A 19,734-nucleotide genomic window follows, 5' to 3' on the forward strand; every position below is an offset into this window, starting at 1 on the left:
ATGCTGTCACTGCTAGCACTGCCCATAGAATTTATTCTGCCTGCCACTGCCACTAGAGGGAGCTCTAAGCATAGGGATTTCCATAGCTGGCGTCTGTATATAGGTGGGTCTGTATATAGGGGGGTTTGGTCTGGGGTCTGTATATAGGTAGGTCTATATATAGGTGGGTCTGGTCTGGTGTCTGTATATAGGTGATTCTGGTCTGGGGTCTGTATATAGGTGAGTCTGGTGTCTGTATAGAGACTGGTCTGGGGTCTGTATATAGACGTATCTGGTCTGGGGTCTGTATATAGGTGGGTCTGGTCTGGGGTCTGTATATAGACGTGTCTGGTCTGGGGTCTGTATATAGACGTGTCTGGTCTGGGGTCTGTATATAGGTGGGTCTGGTCTGGGGTCTGTGTATAGTTGAGTGTGGTCTGGGGTCTGTATATAGGTGGGTCTGGTCTGGGGTCTGTATATAGACGTGTCTGGTCTGGGGTCTGTATATAGACGTGTCTGGTCTGGGGGCTGTATATAGGTGGGTCTGGTCTGGGGTCTGTATGTAGACGTATCTGGTCTGGGGGCTGTATGTAGGTGGGTCTGGTCTGGGGTCTGTATATAGGTGGTTCTGGTCTGGGGTCTGTATATAGACGTGTCTGGTCTGGGGGCTGTATATAGGTGGGTCTAGTCTGGGGTCTGTATGTAGACGTGTCTGGTCTGGGGGCTGTATATAGGTGGGTCTGGTCTGGGGTCTGTATATAGACGTATCTGGTCTGGGGTCTGTATATAGGTGGGTCTGGTCTGGGGTCTGTATATAGGTGGGTCTGGTCTGGGGTCTTTATATAGACGTATCTGGTCTGGGGGCTGTATATAGGTGGGTCTGGTCTGGGGTCTGTATATAGGTGGGTCTGGTCTGGGGTCTGTATATAGACGTATCTGGTCTGGGGTCTGTATATAGGTGGGTCTGGTCTGGGGTCTGTATATAGACGTATCTGTTCTGGGGTCTGTATATAGGTGGGTCTGGTCTGGGGTCTGTATATAGACGTATCTGGTCTGGGGTCTGTATATAGACGTATCTGGTCTGGGGTCTGTATATAGACGTATCTGGTCTGGGGTCTGTATATAGACATATCTGGTCTGGGGTCTGTATATAGGTGGGTCTGGTCTGGGGTCTGTATATAGACGTATCTGGTCTGGGGTCTGTATATAGGTGGGTTTGGTCTGGAGTCTGTATATAGGTGGGTCTGGTCTGGGGTCTGTATATAGGTGGGTGTCACAGACGTACCGAGACGTACGGATGTCCCGGCGACAGTAAGTGGCAGGAGATCTGTGAGACTGGCAACACGTGGTTTGATCTGACAGGTTTTCCTTGTGGATCAATAAGCGTCTGTGTTGTTTCTGGCCACACTCCTTGCCTCAGGTGTGGCTAAGGCTACTTTCACACTAGCGTTCGGGTGTCCACCTGGCCGTGCGGAGGCGAGAGGATCCGTCCACACTTACAATGTAAGTCAATGGGGACGGATCCGCTTGAAGATGACACTATATGGCTCAATCTTCAAGCGGATCCGTTCCCCATTGACTTACAATGTAAAGTCTGAACGGATCCGCTCAGACTACTTTCACACTTAGAAAATTTTCTAAGTTTTAATGCAGACGCATCCGTTCTGAACGGATGCGAACGTCTGCATTATCGGAGCGGATCCGTCTGATGAAACATCAGACGGATCCGCTCCGAACGCTAGTGTGAAAGTAGCCTTATGTGGTCATTTCACCTTCCTTTTTTATAGTTGCTTCTCCCACAATGCTGTGCGGTTTACAGCTTCTGTGCCTGTGGATTGTTTGTGGTTGGCTCTCGGCTGAGTTCCTGGTGCTGCCATAGCCTCTTTGAAGTTATGTCTTTCCTTTCCCTTTTGTATTTTGTTTGGGTTCTGTGTGTCGCATTTCCCTATTGTTTGTTTTAGTCCTGAAGTAGACACCTGTTCGTCCTTCCTTTTTGTCCCTGCCTATAGGGCTAGATAGGACTCTAGGTATTCCTGCGTATGAACTCACCTACCTTTGGGGTCTGTTCATACTGGTAGTCAGTCAGGATTTGGTTAGGGTTTTACTAGGAGGTGTCCATCTTCCTTCCCTAGTTCTCAGGCCTGATTCCCTGTTCCCCCTTCCTTCCTATGCTCGGTGGTGTTTCCCGCCCACACCAAAGTGTGACAGTGGGTCCGTATATAGGTAGGTCTGGTCTGTGGTCTGTATATAGATTGGTCTGGTCTGGGGTCTGTATACTGGTGGGTTTGTATATAGGTTGGTTTGGTCTATCTGTCTGTATATAGGTGGGTGTGGTCTGGGAGGGTCTGTATATAAGTGGGTGTGGTCTGGGGGTCTGTATATAGGTGGGTCTGGTCTGGGGGCTGTATATAGGTGGGTCTGGTCTGGGGTCTGTATATAGGTGGGTCTGGTCTGGGGGCTGTATGTAGGTGAGTCTGGTCTGGGGTCTGTATGTAGGTGGGTTTCGTCTGGGGTCTGTATATAGGTGCGGTGTGGTCTGGGGTCTGTATGTAGGTGGGTCTGGTCTGGGGTCTGTATGTAGGTGGGTCTGGTCTGGGGTCTGTATGTAGGTGGGGTCTGTTCTGGGGTCTCTATGTAGGTGGGTCTGGTCTGGGGTCTGTATATAGGTGGGTCTGGTCTAGGGGCTGTATGTAGGTGGGTCTGGTCTGGGGTCTGTATATAGGTGGGTCTGGTCTGGGGGCTGTATGTAGGTGGGTCTGGTCTGGGGTCTGTATATAGGTGCGTTTGGTCTGGGGTCTGTATATAGGTGGGTCTGGTCTGGGGTCTGTATATAGGTGGGTCTGGTCTGGGGTCTGTATATAGGTGGGTCTGGTCTGGGGTCTGTATATAGGTGGGTCTGGTCTGGGGTCTGTATATAGGTGGGTCTGGTCTGGGGTCTGTGTATAGGTGGGTCTGGTCTGGGGTCTGTATATAGGTGGGTCTGGTCTGGAGTCTGTATGTAGGTGGGTCTGGTCTGGGGTCTGTATATAGGTGGGTCTGGTCTGGGGTCTGTATGTAGGTGGGTCTGGTCTGGGGTCTGTATGTAGGTGGGGTCTGGTCTGGGGTCTGTATATAGGTGGGTCTGGTCTGGGGTCTGTATGTAGGTGGGGTCTGGTCTGGGGTCTGTATGTAGGTGGGTCTGGGGGCTGTATATAGGTGGGTCTGGTCTGGGGTCTGTATATAGGTGGGTCTGGTCTGGGGTCTGTATGTAGGTGGGTCTGGTCTGGGGTCTGTATGTAGGTGGGTCTGGTCTGGGGTCTGTATGTAGGTGGGTCTGGTCTGGGGTCTGTATGTAGGTGGGTCTGGTCTGGGGTCTGTATGTAGGTGGGTCTGGTCTGGGGTCTGTATATAGGTGGGTCTGGTCTGGGGTCTGTATGTAGGTGGGTCTGGTCTGGGGTCTGTATGTAGGTGGGGTCTGGTCTGGGGTCTGTATATAGGTGGGTCTGGTCTGGGGTCTGTATGTAGGTGGGGTCTGGTCTGGGGTCTGTATGTAGGTGGGTCTGGGGGCTGTATATAGGTGGGTCTGGTCTGGGGTCTGTATATAGGTGGGTCTGGTCTGGGGTCTGTATGTAGGTGGGTCTGGTCTGGGGTCTGTATGTAGGTGGGTCTGGTCTGGGGTCTGTATGTAGGTGGGTCTGGTCTGGGGTCTGTATGTAGGTGGGTCTGGTCTGGGGTCTGTATGTAGGTGGGTCTGGTCTGGGGTCTGTATGTAGGTGGGTCTGGTCTGGGGTCTGTATGTAGGTGGGTCTGGTCTGGGGTCTGTATGTAGGTGGGTCTGGTCTGGGGTCTGTATATAGGTGGGTCTGGTCTGGGGTCTGTATGTAGGTGGGTCTGGTCTGGGGTCTGTATATAGGTGGGTCTGGTCTGGGGTCTGTATATAGACGTATCTGGTCTGGGGTCTGTATATAGGTGGGTCTGGTCTGGGGTCTGTATATAGGTGGGTCTGGTACAGATATATTTGTTTAGTGGGTCTAGGAGGTGGTCTGTCAGTGATTGGAAAAATAGACTATAACGTCCGCAGTGTCAGGGATTGATAATCTGTATTATGCAGTTTCCTCCCACTCTCCATGGACGTAGTGATAGGGAACGTATATTGTGACCCCCCATTTTGGGACAGTGAGTGACGATGATGTCTGTAAAACGCTGCGGAATATGTCAAATTATGTAAAATAAATAAATAAATAATGAGTAAAATAAAAAACACATGCAGTACCAGTTTTGATCATTAGATGGCGATGCAGAGTCCTGTCATTCACATTGAGCTGACAACGGCCATATAGACCTCTGCATAAAAACGAATGTGGTCAAAAACAGACGATGTCCCCCACAGCAGCTAATCAGACCCCCTCAGGCGATTGCTACGTCTGATCTCCTATAACCGCCCCTCTGAATGTGCAGCCTTATCTGAGCGCATTTTGCTCATTAACCCTTTAAATCTGCACAGCATTTGGCGTGAGGGCCCCGGCATGGGGTAAGAAGCTGGCGGTCAGGAGCGGCTGTAGTGTGTAAAATGTTTTATTTAAAGTATACAGTAACATTTATTAGCTTGTAGTATATAAAACACAGAACATAAGTCTCTATATAGAAACACATTCTCAGCGAGGAAACGGGGTGAAACCTGCACCCGCAAAATCCTCACTGTCCATTGTCTGCCCCCCAAAGACACCGGCTTGTATTTTAACACTCGCCAACACGCTCACTCCTGTCACACACTCAGTCCTCTGAACCACGCTCACTCTTCTGTCGCACACTCACTCCTGTGACATATGCTCACTCCTTTCGCACACACTGACTCCTGTGATGCACGCTCACTCTTCTGTGGCACACTCACTCCTGTCGCACACTCACTCCTCTGAAGCATGCTCACTTCTCTGTCACACGCTCACTCCTCTGAAGCATGCTCACTTCTCTGTCACACACTCACTCCTGTCGCACACTCACTCCTTTGAAGCATGCTCACTTCTCTGTCACACACTCACTCCTGTCGCACACTCACTCCTTTGAAGCACGCTCACTCCTCTGTCACACACTGACTCCTGTCGCACGCTCACTCCTCTGTCACACACTCACTGTAATGCATGCTCACTCCTCTGAAGCACGCTCACTCCTCTGTCACACACTCACTGTAATGCATGCTCACTCCTCTGAAGCACGCTCACTCCTCTGTCACACACTCACTCCTGTAATGCATGCTCACTCCTGTAATGCACGCTCACTCCTGTAGTGCACGCTCATTCCTCTGTCACACGCTCACTCCCCTGTCACCTGCTCTCTCCTTTGTCACACGCTCACTCCTCTGAAGCACACTCACTTCTCTGACGCTCGCTCACTCCTGTCACACGCTCACTCCTGTCGCACGCTCACTCCCCTGTCACACGCTCTCTCCTTTGTCACACGTTCACTCCTCTGAAGCATGCTCACTTCTCTGACGCTCGCTCACTCCTGTCACACGTTCACTCCTCTGAAGCACACTCACTTCTCTGACGCTCTCGCTCACTCCTGTCACACGCTCTCTCCTCTGTCACACGTTCACTCCTCTGAAGCATGCTCACTTCTCTGACGCTCGCTCACTTCTCTGACGCTCGCTCTCTCACTGACACACACACCAGCACCCGACACACATAAGTGCTGCTCTCATCACACACCCTATAATGTGCTCGTCCTCCGCGTGACGCCCCCTTTTATAACGGCGTAATGGAATGTGAACAAATCTAACCATAGCCGTGAGATCAGGCCACTGTTCACTGTCTGTGGCCCAGGTGACAACAAATATCTCATGTCTACGGCTTAAGATCACAGAGTTGTCAGGGTCAATGGTCTGATGGCTGGAGCCGCACAATGACCATCTAGGCGGCAACCACAATACACCCATACTGCCAAATTGTACCCAAATTCCACTTTTTATCTATATTAGTGCTTTTGTCTAAGGTGAGGACTTGGTAAGGACCCAGACTGCCAGGCAAGCAGCGAGCGATGCTCTATACGGGGTTAGTTTCTATGCCCTGTATATATGGGGCACCCCAGAGGAACAAGGGGTTTCCACTGCATTGTGGGTCGTATCACTGATTATTACCAGGTGCCGTCATGTCCATGTCCGAGGATGGCATCTGCTATATAATGCCCTATGATACTCTATCATCTTGAGCACCATCTCATGCCATGTTGTGCACCCAGCTGAACGTTCATCATCAGACCACCCTGTATGTCATTCTTCTGCCCACCTACTGTACTGTGCCACGTATTCTATGACGTTATACGACCATCTCTCCATGCCCATCACATGATGACCAGCCTCCATGATTTAGATCCATCACCCACCATGCTCCTGAAAGGTTTAGGAATGACCTTCTCCTCTACCAAGTCTCCGCTTGCCCGTGTCCGGTCCTCTTCCCAGTATCGCCCCCGTCAGGGTGATATCGGTTCCTGGAGTGATTTTATTTTTATTTTTTTTGAGAGGAAGAAGAATACGCCTGGTGGAATGGAGGAGGTCTGGGATTTCCTGGTGTGAGAAATACTAAAAGAGTCCAATCTGTTAAAGTCAAAGCTTCTGCGCACGGATCACGAGTCGTCCTCCATGCTGAAGCTGCTGTGGCGGCTGCTGGTCTTAGACGCTCCGGGAGAGACAGAAGAGAGAAGAGGATCCCCTCCGAGCGGAGAGATCACGTCGTCCATAAGAATGTCTGCAAAGGCCGAGTCCCCAGTCAGGCTCAGGTGATAATTCAGGCCCTCGTGAACTAAGTCATTCAGCTGGTCTGAGAAGTGGAGCGTGCCCAGATCCAGGGTGGAGGGGTCCAGGGGCCGCGCGGTCTGGGCGTCAAATCCGGGCACCACTTCGGAGATTGGTTCTACCTTGGGAACAACATCTGCTGACATAGTGGATGGCGGAAAGCTTCTAATGCCATGTATCTGAGCCTGCATTTCCAGCTCCTGCAAGATATTCCAGGATGGATCAGCGGGGCGCTGCCATACATCTGGCATCGGAATCTACTTCCTATATACGTTACCTGTATACGCAGCAGCAGGCCCTGGTTCAGGTGCTCCAGCTTACGCTGCCTGCCCTCCAGCTCGCGCACCCGCTGCTGGTCTTTCTGCAGCTTCCGGATGTACTCTACCGAGGCCTTCAAGATGGTGCCTTTGTTCCAGCGCAGCTCCCTGTCGGGGGTAAGGACGAGATGGGAGACTTAAACGGGTTGTCCCACATAAAATAGTCTACGGTTTTCAAACCAGCGCCTGGATCTGAATACTTTTGCAATTGCACGTAATTAAACATTTAGTATAGCCGCTGAGTTATCCATTGAAATCCGTCTGTATAGCGCCACCTGCTGTCCTGCTCACTAAGACGGAAGCACGTGCTGCAGCAGACAGCACACGCCCCTCTGCGAAAGGACACGCCCCCTAAGCTGACAGCTTGACCTAAATGTAGCAGAGCAATGAATGGGGAGATCTCTGGATCCATGTGAGGTCCAGGGCTGGTTCTAGCTTTGTTAGAAAGAGATTGCCATGTTCTATGTGATTTAGGATTTCCATTAATCGGGGGATAACCCCTTTAAGACATGACACTAGAGATGAGATTTTGGCTGCACTCAAATGAAAAAAGGACGGTGGGGTAAAAAAGCATGGACTAATTGATAGACCCGCGTGTAATTGGCAACAAAGCAATCTTCCTGGGATATATGGCTAGGCCAGTGATGGCTAACCTCCGACACTCCAGCTGTGGTGAAACTACGACTCCCAGCATGCTCCATTCATTTCTATGGAGTTCTGAGAACAGCCAAGCAAGTGTACATCTTGGGAGTCGTAGTTTTACCACAGTGCCGGAGGTTAGCCATCACAGGCGTCATTGACAATCATCAGATGCGATGTTGCAATGGGACATGGCGATCTTCATCTCGTGCCACCAAAGTTGTCCTGTAGCCCTAATGGGTTGGGTATTGCAACAGATGGTGACCACCCTGCTGGATATGCTACAAATAGGGCACTGTACCCATAGTCTGAATGGTAGGAAAGGAGCATGCTAGTATATGTGTGAGAAGAGAAGAGGATATAGACCAGAACTGGTGGAGAAGAATGGGCAGATAGACAAGGGCAGTGCCCGACCTGCCAATATTTATCGGTGGTCAAGCCAGATCTGGACATATGTCTCCTTAGGGCATGGTTCCATATATTACATAGTAGTGTTGACCCATAGTCCATCCATATCATGAGGTCCTACATATCCAGTTCTATAAAGACAAGTGGACTGTAGAGCCACGAGAGGTAGAGAAATAATATTACACTGCTGTACAGACTTACGGGTCACTGGATTTTGGGATGAGCGTCCCCAGTTCTTTGATTCTATCATTGATGTTGAATCTTCGACGACGTTCAACTGCAAAGGGAAGAAATGCGTTCAGAATGCACTGGGTGACATAGCTAAAAACTGGTGAGACTGGAAACGACGGTGTCGCTCATATTATTAGAACTGGTTGCAACCTATGGGCAGGCAGGCTCCGTGTTTAATTGTATAACAGGGAGGAGAGGTGTCCGTAAAAGCGAGGACTGCGCTGCCTAGGAAATGGTTGCCATTGCTGAGCGTGTATGAGCAGATCAGCTGCACCTCCAGGCCTGGAAGATATTCCCTAATGTTACAGGAATGCCGACAGAACCAGTCAGGCCAGTTAGGGTGTTGTTCCGGTTGACAATGCACTTTGTTGTTTTTTTTTTCCGATTTTGCTGCCAACCCCTCAACCTCACCAGCTCTTTGTGTTTGCAGACATTTCTGTTGAGGAAACGCCAGCAGACAGACGATGATGTAAAATGCAAAGATCATGTGAAAAAATGTAGGGGGTAGGTGTTGTGTACGTAGTGAACATGTCCGAAAAAGTTCTTCCGCCCTCTCAGTAATGATAAGTTTGCTAGAAGTTGAGGTGCAGGAAATACAGTGTCTCTCCTGCTGGAGGTTTTCTGTTAGGGTACTTTCACACTTGCGTTTTTCTTTTCCGGCATAGAGTTCCATCCTAGGGGCTCAATACCGGAAAAGAACTGATCAGTTTTATCCCCATGCATTCTGAACTGAATGTCTTCAGTTCAGTCTTTTTTGACTAATCAGGCAAAAGATAAAACTGCAGCATGCTACGGTTTTATCTCCGGCCAAAAAAACGGAAGACTTGCCTGAACGCCATTTTGTTCCATAGGAATGTATTAGTGCCGGATCCAGCATTCAAAATACCGGAATGCCGGATCCGTCCTTCCGGTCTGCACATGCGCAGACCGGTAAAAATGTGAGAAAAAATCAAAATGGATCAGTTTGTCCGTATGACAAATGGACAGACGGATCTGTTCCTGCAATGCATCAGTATCCTGATCAGTCTTAAAATGCAATCAGTTTGCATGCGTTTTGACGGATCTGGCAGGCAGTTCCGGCGACGGAACTGCCTGCCGGATTCCTCTGCCGCAATTGTGAAAGTAGCCTAAAGGAGTAGAAGTGCAGGAAATACAATGTCTCTCCTGCTGGAGGTTTTCTGTACAGGCATATAAGTGCAGGTAATACAGTGTCTCTCCTGCTGGAGGTTTTCTGTAAAGGAGTAGAAGTGCAGGGAATACTAAGTCTCTCCTGCTGGAGCTTTTCTGTACAGGTATAGAAGTGCAGGAAATACAATGTCTCTCCTGCTGGAGGTTTTCTGTAAAGGAGTAGAAGTGCAGGAAATACAATGTCTCTCCTGCTGGAGGTTTTCTGTAAAGGAGTAGAAGTGCAGGTAATACAATGTCTCTCCTGCTGGAGCTTTTCTGTAAAGGAGTAGAAGTGCAGGGAATACTAAGTCTCTCCTGCTGGAGCTTTTCTGTACAGGTATAGAAGTGCAGGAAATACAATGTCTCTCCTGCTGTAGGTTTTCTGTACAGGCATAGAAGTGCAGGTAATACAGTGTCTCTCCTGCTGTAGGTTTTCTGTAAAGGGGTAGAAGTGCAGGGAATACAAAGTCTCTCCTGCTGTAGGTTTTCTATACAGGCACAGAAGTGCAGGAAATACAATGTCTCTCCTGCTGTAGGTTTTCTGTACAGGCATAGAAGAGCAGGTAATACAGTGTCTCTCGTGCTGGAGGTTTTCTGTACAGGCATAGAAGTGCAGGAAATACAGTGTCTCTCCTGCTGGAGGTTTTCTATCCAGGCATAGAAGTGCAGGTAATACAGTGTCTCTCCTGCTGTAGGTTTTCTATCCAGGCATAGAAGTTCAGGTAATACAGTGTCTCTCATGCTGGAGGTTTTCTATCCAGGCATAGAAGTGCAGGTAATACAGTGTCTCTCCTGCTGGAGGTTTTCTATCCAGGCATAGAAGTGCAGGTAATACAGTGTCTCTCCTGCTGGAGGTTTTCTATCCAGGCATAGAAGTGCAGTTAATACAGTGTCTCTCCTGCTGGAGGTTTTCTATCCAGGCATAGAAGTGCAGGTAATACAGTGTCATTGTTATGGCATTTGGACCACAGCTGGTAGAACTGGCAGCGGCCATTGCCATCTGACAGATCTATACTACATGTATTACCAGCCTAGAATGGAATACCTGAATACATTTTTCTCCTATCCCTCCATTCCTCTACCGTACTTACTTAAATTGTGATTGTCTTTTTTCTGCCGCTCCTTCATCATTTGTTTCGTGTCGTGCTCTGTGGGGGAGGAGAATGAAACGGAGTTGAGCTTTTTTTTTAACTAATCCACAACGCCAAGTATTGCCAAAAAGACGAAGCGACGAGCGTCTCCACTTACCTAAGTATTCATTCTTAATGTTGGGCAGGTCGGCCGGACAGGAGTTGCTCACAGTGATGCCAGGAGTGGTCATTCCAGGAGCACAATACATGTCCAAGAGGTTACCGGACACAGGAAGCTGAAAAGATATCACACGCGTTACGTATAAGTTATGATATTGATGTTGTCTTATGTAATCCCTACGGGTCACTGCCCCTAAATATTACCAAATATCATAACAAGAGAAATATGGCATATCGCTTACTGTGCTGGGTAGATTCCCTCTTTCCACGAATCCCATGAATTCGTCATTGAGGCTGGACTCCAGGCTTATGATCTCATCGATGACATCATCAATCTAAAAAGACAGACACATGCATGTTAAATAAAAAAAATACATGGTGAGTGGATCTTCAACCATGTACTAGCGGCACAAGGTATGCCGAGAAGTCTAGTGTCCCAACCACCTACCAATTGGAGGCCTCTACTTTGGCCTGCTCACCCCAGTACTACCATCCTGACGATGCTTGTGGGATGCATGAAACCTTTGGGACAATTCCCTATTCCCATTTGCTAACATTATGGTGTCTATTGAAGTCCTGGAAAAAGTTCCCACTGACGATAAAAAAAGGGAACGCCCCCCCCCCTTTAGCAGCACTGGCTAACTCTATAGTATGTCTGAATGGACGCCTCCATAAGTACCTACCTCCTTTTCAGAATTGGAGCCAATATTCAGCATTGCCAGGGGGCTGTTAGGAGCGCTGCTGGCCGTAGGGAGCAAGTTCTGTTCGGGCTGCGGTGATGCTCCGGCAGAGGCAGGGTTAATTGTAGCGGTAGTTGGGGCAGAGGTGTGTAAGGGCATCTTGGCCCCCATGGTGGTAGAGGACAGGTACTGTTTGACCTGCTGTCTCTGAGACTGCTGGATGTGATACTTTGTCGGATTTTCTAAATGGGTCTGGACCTGCAAAAAACACAGCAAAAAATGGAGACTGATCAGTACATGTAAAACACAACTGTTCAGATGTGGGCGATGACCTCATTCCTGGAGGATGACATCACCAAACCTGCACAAGTCAAATAAAGTACCTTCCATCTTCTAGACAGGAATGAGGCCATTCTAAAGATCCAGTGGAGTATACAGCCAGTAAATACACAATACAACCTACCCCCCAAGACTACTACCTTCATCCTCCCATTCAGGCCGGGCCAGTGATATCACAGGAGCTCACATAGACGGAATCTCATCTGACACGGTGAAATCATATTTGAGCGGCATATATATTGGTATATATGGGTGAAGGTCAAAGATCCGGCATGACTGGCACTAGTCATGCCCAAACTTTGACCTGCGCCCATATATATATATACCGCTATACATAGAACATGTCAGTGCTACACAATTTGAGTAATTCATCCCCCTTACCTTTAAGACCTCCAAGGGCACCTGCGCAGCGGTGGGTCGGCCACCAGTACTAACGCTGATGGCCGGTGTGGATGGCGTGGCGATCTGGGCAGCTTTCTGCTCTTGTTCTCGTCTCTCCTGCTCCTGGGCCTGGGCCCTCATCAGCTGCTGCCGGAGCAGGATCCGCGAAGACATTGTGCTCGGGGTCTGAAAAGAGGACTGAGGGGACTGCGATGGGGTCTGACTGTTAGGGGTGGGAAAAAAAAGGGTTAAAACAGAGTCCCTACAGTGCAAGCAGAGCTGTAGTATAAAGCACAGGGGAAGGAGATGGCAGCAACTTATGGCAAGAAGTGGATTACAGACTACTTCATACTCCCAAATCATCACCCGGCAATAGTCTGCATTCTGAGAAATGTAAATGCACAGTGAGCTGTCTCTAATTTCACAATCACGCATTAATTATGCAAACTTGGCTTCCCTGAAAGTGCGTTACACAACGGCGTGACATTCCCTATAGGGAGAGCAGAAGGCAGAGACACGAGATCCATGGCCTGCAAAAAACTATGGGGCTTCCGGGTCCGCGCCTCCGTATCTTTAACAGCATCTTGTAGATCGTTGACTTATTGAAGATAATGGGTCCGCACCGCCATGCGGGGTGCACACTGCCAGTGGCCGTGGTGTGCGGATCCACAACACGGGCATGGCCGCGTTAATGCGGCCTGGCTGTAAGTCATCCAGACCTGCAGATTGGCAGTGGCTTAGGGTACGCAATACCACGCGGCCATTAACAGGGCAGACCGACTAAACAGTGCGCTCCCAATTAGCTTCATTAGAGCCCGCTGCGGCTCATATGGCCATGCGGTACTCCACTGCCTACCGCGCCGCGTGGTCGCACCGCTGGCCATTTTAAGCACGTGCATGCTGGTCAGAGTGGAGTGCGCATGGAGAAGTAGGGAGGAATGGCGGTCTAAAGTATATGGGCACCTTAAAGGTGATAAGCATCGGAGTGGTGGGGGTCCGACCCCCGGGACCCCCATTGATCACGAGAACAAGGGTCCTTCAAGTGCATGGAGCCATGCATGCAAGCTGCCACTCCATTCAGCTCTATGCGACTGCCGTAACCTGGTGCTGCCCAAAGTGTGCCAGGTTCCGCCTGTGTTTGAGTGACAACCAACGGAGGCATCATAACACTTAGGGCTCATGCACACGAACGTAATATCTTTCCATGTCCGTTCTGTTTATTTTTGCTGACCGTATGCGGAACCATTCACTTCAATGTGTCCACAAAACGGAAGTTACTTTGTGTGCATTCCGTTTCCGTATGTCCATATTTCCGGACGCATTAGGGACAAGGATAGTACTGTTCTATTAGGGGTCATCCGTATTTTTGGCGGATCCGATTTTTGCGGACCGCAAAATACATACGGTCGTGTGCATGAGCTCTTAAAAGAATACTCCTGCTAAAATATGTACCCTTTGTGATGCCTAATACAGGGCCAGAGGGGGCAAAGCATGACGCTCAATGGGGTTCTTTGAATCCCTGTGTCATGCCCCGCCCCCTCGGCATAAGAAAGTGTATAAGATTTTGTCTGGAGGGTTTCATCCAAACATGGAAAGCCCCTGTAATTTTCTCTATTCGTGAGGAATATTTTGGCTTCGCTGCTAGACTGGAAAATGCTGAGCGTGTGGCGGCTTATCTTGTAGCACGCCCGGAATTATCAGTGCGGCTGTTTTTCTGCTGGATGTCTGACGCTTATCTCCTTTTTCCTGTTGACTGCGGGGACTGGATGTCACATTTATGCCTATGTCATGCATTCTTTCTGTGTGTGTCTGGGATGAACCCATCCTGTGTCTCACCTCGAAGGGATCGGCTGGCTCTTCAGCTGGTAAAATTGTTCCTCGCTCGGCTCTAGGGCGGTCTCTTCGTCAATGTCGGCGACGATGCCGGATTCGGGCAATATGGGGCTCAGACTGTTGTGATGAGAAAAAAAGAAAAAGGAAACACATTAGTCCTCCTAAGATACAGGCCTCTCGCAATGAGACATGGCCAGGCTTCTTAAAGGGGCATCTGTCAGCAGTATTGTCCCTATGACACTGGCTGACCTGTTACATGTGCACTTGGCAGCTGAAGACATCTGTGTTGGTCCCATGTTCATATGTGCCCGCATTGCTGAGAAAAATGATGTTTTAATATATGCAAATGAGCCTCTGGGAGCAACGTGGGCGTTACCATTACACCTAGAGGCTCAGCTCTCTCTGCAACTGCCTCTCCCCTTGCACTTTCACAGGTCCAGGCAGTGAATCTGTCTATCAAAGTGCAGAGGGTGCAGAAATTGCAGAGAGAGCAGAGCCTCTAGGTGTAACAGCAACGCCCCCGTTGCTCCCAGAGGCTTATTTGCATATATTAAAAAATAATTTTAACATCTCTGGAAATATAACTGCCCATACACTTTAAGAAGCTATTGGCAATGTGTTTTTAATGAGCAGAAGGGGGTAAACCATTCCCTCTGGGAGCCGCTTATCTCCTGAGGGAAGGGCATGTTGAGACAGAAACAGAAAGAGGTTACCCATAGCAACCAATCAGATCACAGGTCTCATTGCTCAATGACTCTTTTTTAAATGAAAGCTGAAAGCTGATTGGTGGCTATGGTTCACTTTCTCTTTGTACCCCAGCAAGTAGAACAGTTGCCCATAGCAACCAATCAAATGGCTTCTTTCATTTTCCAGCTTGGCTTAGAAACATCAGAGCTGGAATCTGATTGGTTGCAATGGGTCCTTGGTTTCCTTTCCCTTTGTACCCCAGCAAGTGGAACACTTATCCATAGCAACCAATCAAATCGCCTCTTTTCATTTTCCAACTTGTCTTAAAAATATGAGAGCCGGAATCTGATTGGTCGCTATGGGTGACCACTTTCTATATGCACTAGTTGTATTTCATGACATCCAGCTCTTTCTAGAACATTTTATTGGTTCACACAACAATAATTTGGGAAGTAACTGCGTCTGGCATATGGCCCAGCTTTCCTGCCCTTCTGTTGTACCCCACATATCATAAATAACTGAAGGGAGGGGACATCACTTTGTGAAAGGTGGGGGCCCAACTCCTAGGACCCCCACAAGTACCAAGAACATACAAATACGACTAGTAATAAACGCTATCCCTTAGAAAGGCAATACACACTTTTATGGCATTTCAGCTTATATTATATTAGTGGACTGTCCCTTTAAGCCTGGGACAAGATGGCGGCATGCACCACTCTCCATTCAGCCACATGTCTGTACCTGGAAAAGCTGGGTGACAGCAGATATTGCTGCCATGAAAGCTGCCCTTAAACTGATATGGCAATGGCAGGTTCTACCCCTGGGGGAGTGTTGTAGCCATTTTGATTACCACGCGGCTTTAATGGAGTCCTGGGTGGTAATCAACGCAACTACTACCTCACCACCTCCAGGGGGCAGCACCAACTATTGCAATACCAGATTTTAGGGCAGCTTTCACGGGGTCTATATCTATGTCACCCAGCTTTTCCAGGAACAGACATAACAAAGTGGCATAATAGAAAGCTATGCGTGCCGCCATCTTGGTCCAGGCTTAAAGGGACAATGCACTAACATATTATAGACTGAGAGACGCTATAAAAGTGTGTGTGGTAACTCTAGGAGATATATTACCAGTCGTAGGCACTGGGGTCTCCATGTTCCTGGCAATGGTGACTGGTCCCAGGAGTTGGGCCCCTACCAGTCACAATTTGATGGCAGGCCTGTGCCAGTGGGTCGGTGTCGCTGCGCAGGCGCCAGGAACCTTAGGATTTTGCCTGCATCTACAGTTTGCATTTCCACCGATACCAGATGAAACATGTACTTTTAATTTGCATTTCACTCGTCACGCTCGGAAATCGCTTCCAAATGTTCTGCATGTCCTGAAATATCCTTGAAGAAAGTATTTTCGATTACAGCTCTGGATGTGAATGGAGTGGACTTTTATCTAGAAAAGGTTATTGAAGGCATAGTCTAATAGCCTTCTCACTGAGCAGATCCAATTAAGTTTTTGCTCTTTGATGTGGTCATCCTTGGATGAGGGAGGATTTAATGAAGATTTCCTGGAACTGTTGCTTTAAGAAACTAATGTGCCCCGTGCATTAACCTTACCGCCATAAGACTTTACAGCCCGGCAATAATATTGTACATTGCAGGATCCATCTTATCATCATCTTCTCTCATGGACTTTCCACGCTGTAATGCAAATGAATCTCACATCTATCTCTACTGACCTCATATAGCTGCACTGAGTGTTGCAGAATGGCTGGGCAGTGTGGGCACTGTCCTATGGCTGGTGATACCCTACAGTATCTGGGTGCTGTCCTGTGGCTGCACGCCATCCTATGGTTATATACTATCCCATACTAGGCACTGTCCTATGTCTGCATACTGTCCTATGGCTGGCTAATGTTTTATGAATGGGTACTGTCCTACATCTGGTACTATTCTATGGCTTAGTACTGTCCTATGGGTGTTTACTGTCCTATGGCTGCACACGGTCCTATGCTTGCGTACTGCCTTGTAGCTTGGTACTGTACCATGCCTGGTACTATCCTATGACTGGGCACTGTCCTATGGCTGCGTATTGTCGTATAGCTGTGTACTATCCTATGGCTGGCTACTGTCCTGTGGCTGGGTACTGTCCTATGGCTGGCTACTGTCCTGTGGCTGGGTACTATCCTATGGCGGTGTACTGTCTTATGGCTCATACTATCCTGTGACTGGGCACTGCCCTATGGCGGTGCACTGCCCTATGGCGGTGTGTCCTATGGCTGGGCAATGTCCTATGACTGGGTACTGTCCTATGGCGCGTATTGTCTTATAGCTGTGTACTATTCTATGGCTGGCTACTGTCCTGTGGCGGTGTACTGTCCTATGGCTCATACTATCCTGTGACTGGGCACTGCCCTATGGCGGTGTACTGCCCTATGGCGGTGTGTCCTATGGCTGGGCAATGTCCTATGGCTGGGCAATGTCCTATGGCTGGGTACTATTCTATGACAGGGCGCTGTCCTATGGCTGGGTACTATTCTATGACAGGGCGCTGTCCTATGGTTGGGTTATGTCCTATGCCTGGTACTATCCCATGGCTGGGTACTATTCTATGACAGGGCGCTGTCCTATGGCTGGGCACTGTCTTATGGCTGGGTTATGTCCTATGCCTGGTACTATCCTATGCCTAGTACTATTGTATGGCAGGGCGCTGTTCTATGGTTGGGTAATGTCCTATGCCTGGTACTATCCTATGCCTAGTACTATTGTATGGCAGGGCACTGTTCTATAGCTGGGTACTCACCATCACTCAATATAGTTTCTACTAGTTGCACATACTTAGCAGCCCCCAGACTATAATGTTGGTCTGCCAACTGAGAGCAGCCTCACGACCATTCAGTCTCAGGTTATAGAAGGACCGATGTCTCAGCCACAGTCTACAAGTCTGAACAGGGGGTTATCTGCATATAAAACCGGTACCAGCCTGGGGCAGTAGTGTGGAACATGTGGCTTTCTAGTCGTTTTGGAACTAAAACCCCTAGTAGGTGTCTGTAAAAGTCAGGACATGGTGGTTGCACATCACTGGTCTGGGGGGTCCAGGAAAGCCAACCCGACTCATTAATTGGCATGAATATTAATAGAGCAGAGGGATAAGTGGCTGCCTGCTGACGCCGCCTCTCTGGGGGGGGGGGGGGGGGGGGGTCAGTCTAATAGTTCCCATACACATTAGATTATTCCTGGATCCCATAGTAATCAATGGGATCTGACAACAAAAATCTGACAACAAGCTATCTGCAAAGGGATGATGGCTTTTTGGCTAGAGGGCGACATCGGGGCCCCTTCTCAGGCGTGCCGGGGGCCACCACACTGTGACAACACAGACTTTGCCTGACTTTCTACTCATTGCACAACTTCAAGGCAGAGCAGGCGGCGGGGCAGAGTCCTGCTTATGTCAGCCATTCTCACCCCCACAGGGGGTTAGGTATGAGAATTAACCCTTTCTTGACACAAAGACACTCCAATTGGGGCCCCCCTTTAACCCTTACTGTACAGCCCGGCGTGTATTAATAGATCCATGTGTCTTCCTCCGCTGCCTGTCTCTGAATGACTAAGCATAAGCAGAGGATTGCTCCATCCCGCCGCTTTCCTCCCACCTTTGCAAGACGCCCCTTATTTCTACATAACCCTTCCAAAAAACATATCCAGCGCCAACCACCCGCCCCCCCATCCTGGGCATCTCGATGGACCACGATGCCAATGTATAGGTTTGTGGGGTACAGCTGTGCCCACCCAAAAATCCTGCTTTTATGTGCACCCCAACATCCTCATCACCCGCTGCCCATACGTACGTACTCCGACCACGCAAGTAGCGGGGTGGGTGCAAAAAGTTGGACCCAAGCGCGCGTTACCTGAGCAGCTGGATGCTGTCAGCGCTGGATCCCACCAGGACATAGACTGTGTGCTGCGGGCTGTCGTGCACTTTGGGGGTCTCACACGCTATATCATGAGACATCGCTGGGGCCTTCCAGACTTCGGGGGGTCCCTGTCACTCCGACGGTTTAGGCCCCCTCTTTAGGCGGGTGTCCTCCGCTTCCTCGGACTAGCGTGCAGATTATCAGACGGCGCTGCTCGCTTCGTCTCCTTATGAGGTGGCGTCAATTTGGGCTCCGGGGGCTATTACCTAATAACGCCGCTCCGTCTTCTTCTCTACTAGGTCCTCAGTTCATACTGTACTTCCCATAACTGGAAGAGAGCAAAACAAGCCCCCCTCCTCCCCTGCAGCCTCAGCTGCCCCCTCCCTCTTTACTCTTCCTCCCTGGGCTGAGCGCACCACTTGCACCCTTGCTGTCCTGGATCAGGTGTCTCCTTGCAGAGCAGCTCTTCCCATGGCCTGGTGGTGGCCTTCGGCGTGCAAAGGGTTAACGGGTGACTCATAGGCGAGGGAAATTCCGCAGCAAGCATGGGCTGACATAGGGACAATGGAGCAGCCAATGAATGGCCGGCAGGAGGGGGACGTCATCCGTTAACCCTGCGCGGCCGCAAGCAGGCCATGTAAACACCGGCTGACGTAGGCTTACGGGAAAATAGCCGCTGTATTTAGTTTTCCGACGTTAAGCATCACATTCTCGCAGGATTCTCAATCTGTGGGCTCGTTCACACGACCGTTATGGCTTTTTCAGTGTTTTGCGGGCAGTTTTTAACAGATCCGTTTTTTTGTTTCAGTAGTGTTTCCGGTTCCGTTTTTCCGTATGGCATATACAGTATACAGTAATTACATAGAAAAAATTGATACAAATAAAAGAAACCAAGATTGGCTTTGTGAGTATAATAAAACCTTTTTACCGGACTGGAGCTATCAGCGCGTCACTACTGGTGCGGTCTCTCGATATCCAACAGGAGTGTGTGTGGAGGGCGATTTGGTTCTCTGTGTCCGAATATGCTGACGGTTCTGTGCTAGAGTGAAGAATCCAACATCGCTGAAATAGCAGCGCGGTCCTACCCTGAAAACACATAGAAAAAAATTGCGCTGGGCATAACATTTTCAATAGATGGTTCCGCAAAAACGT

General features: G+C 49.3%; 1 protein-coding gene across 1 annotated transcript; it reads right to left on the bottom strand.

Moving 5' to 3' along the window:
* Positions 1–6,474: 6,474 nt before the first annotated feature.
* Positions 6,475–18,958, bottom strand: TFE3 (transcription factor binding to IGHM enhancer 3). Its single transcript, XM_040406140.1, has 10 exons — positions 18,577–18,958; positions 13,994–14,107; positions 12,158–12,380; positions 11,441–11,695; positions 11,000–11,092; positions 10,756–10,873; positions 10,599–10,655; positions 8,311–8,386; positions 7,023–7,170; positions 6,475–6,945 (listed from the first exon to the last, which is right to left on the bottom strand). The coding sequence occupies exons 1-10, from the start codon at positions 18,678–18,680 to the stop codon at positions 6,577–6,579; spliced, it is 1,557 nt and encodes a 518-aa protein (XP_040262074.1). The 5' UTR covers positions 18,681–18,958; the 3' UTR covers positions 6,475–6,576.
* Between the last annotated feature and the right edge of the window lie 776 nt (positions 18,959–19,734).

Source organism: Bufo bufo, chromosome 8 (genome assembly GCF_905171765.1).
Source record: "Bufo bufo chromosome 8, aBufBuf1.1, whole genome shotgun sequence".
NCBI lineage: Eukaryota > Metazoa > Chordata > Amphibia > Anura > Bufonidae > Bufo > Bufo bufo.

Coding starts and splice junctions, on each gene's coding strand:
- TFE3 (XM_040406140.1), bottom strand. CDS start 18,680: ATGTCTCATGATATAGCGTGTGAGACCCCCAAAGTGCACGACAGCCCG. Junction 12,381..13,993: donor AGCCAGCCGATCCCTTCGAG/GTGAGACACAGG, acceptor CACCCCTAACAG/TCAGACCCCATCGCAGTCCC. Junction 8,387..10,598: donor AAAAGACAATCACAATTTAA/GTAAGTACGGTA, acceptor TTCCCTTTGCAG/TTGAACGTCGTCGAAGATTC.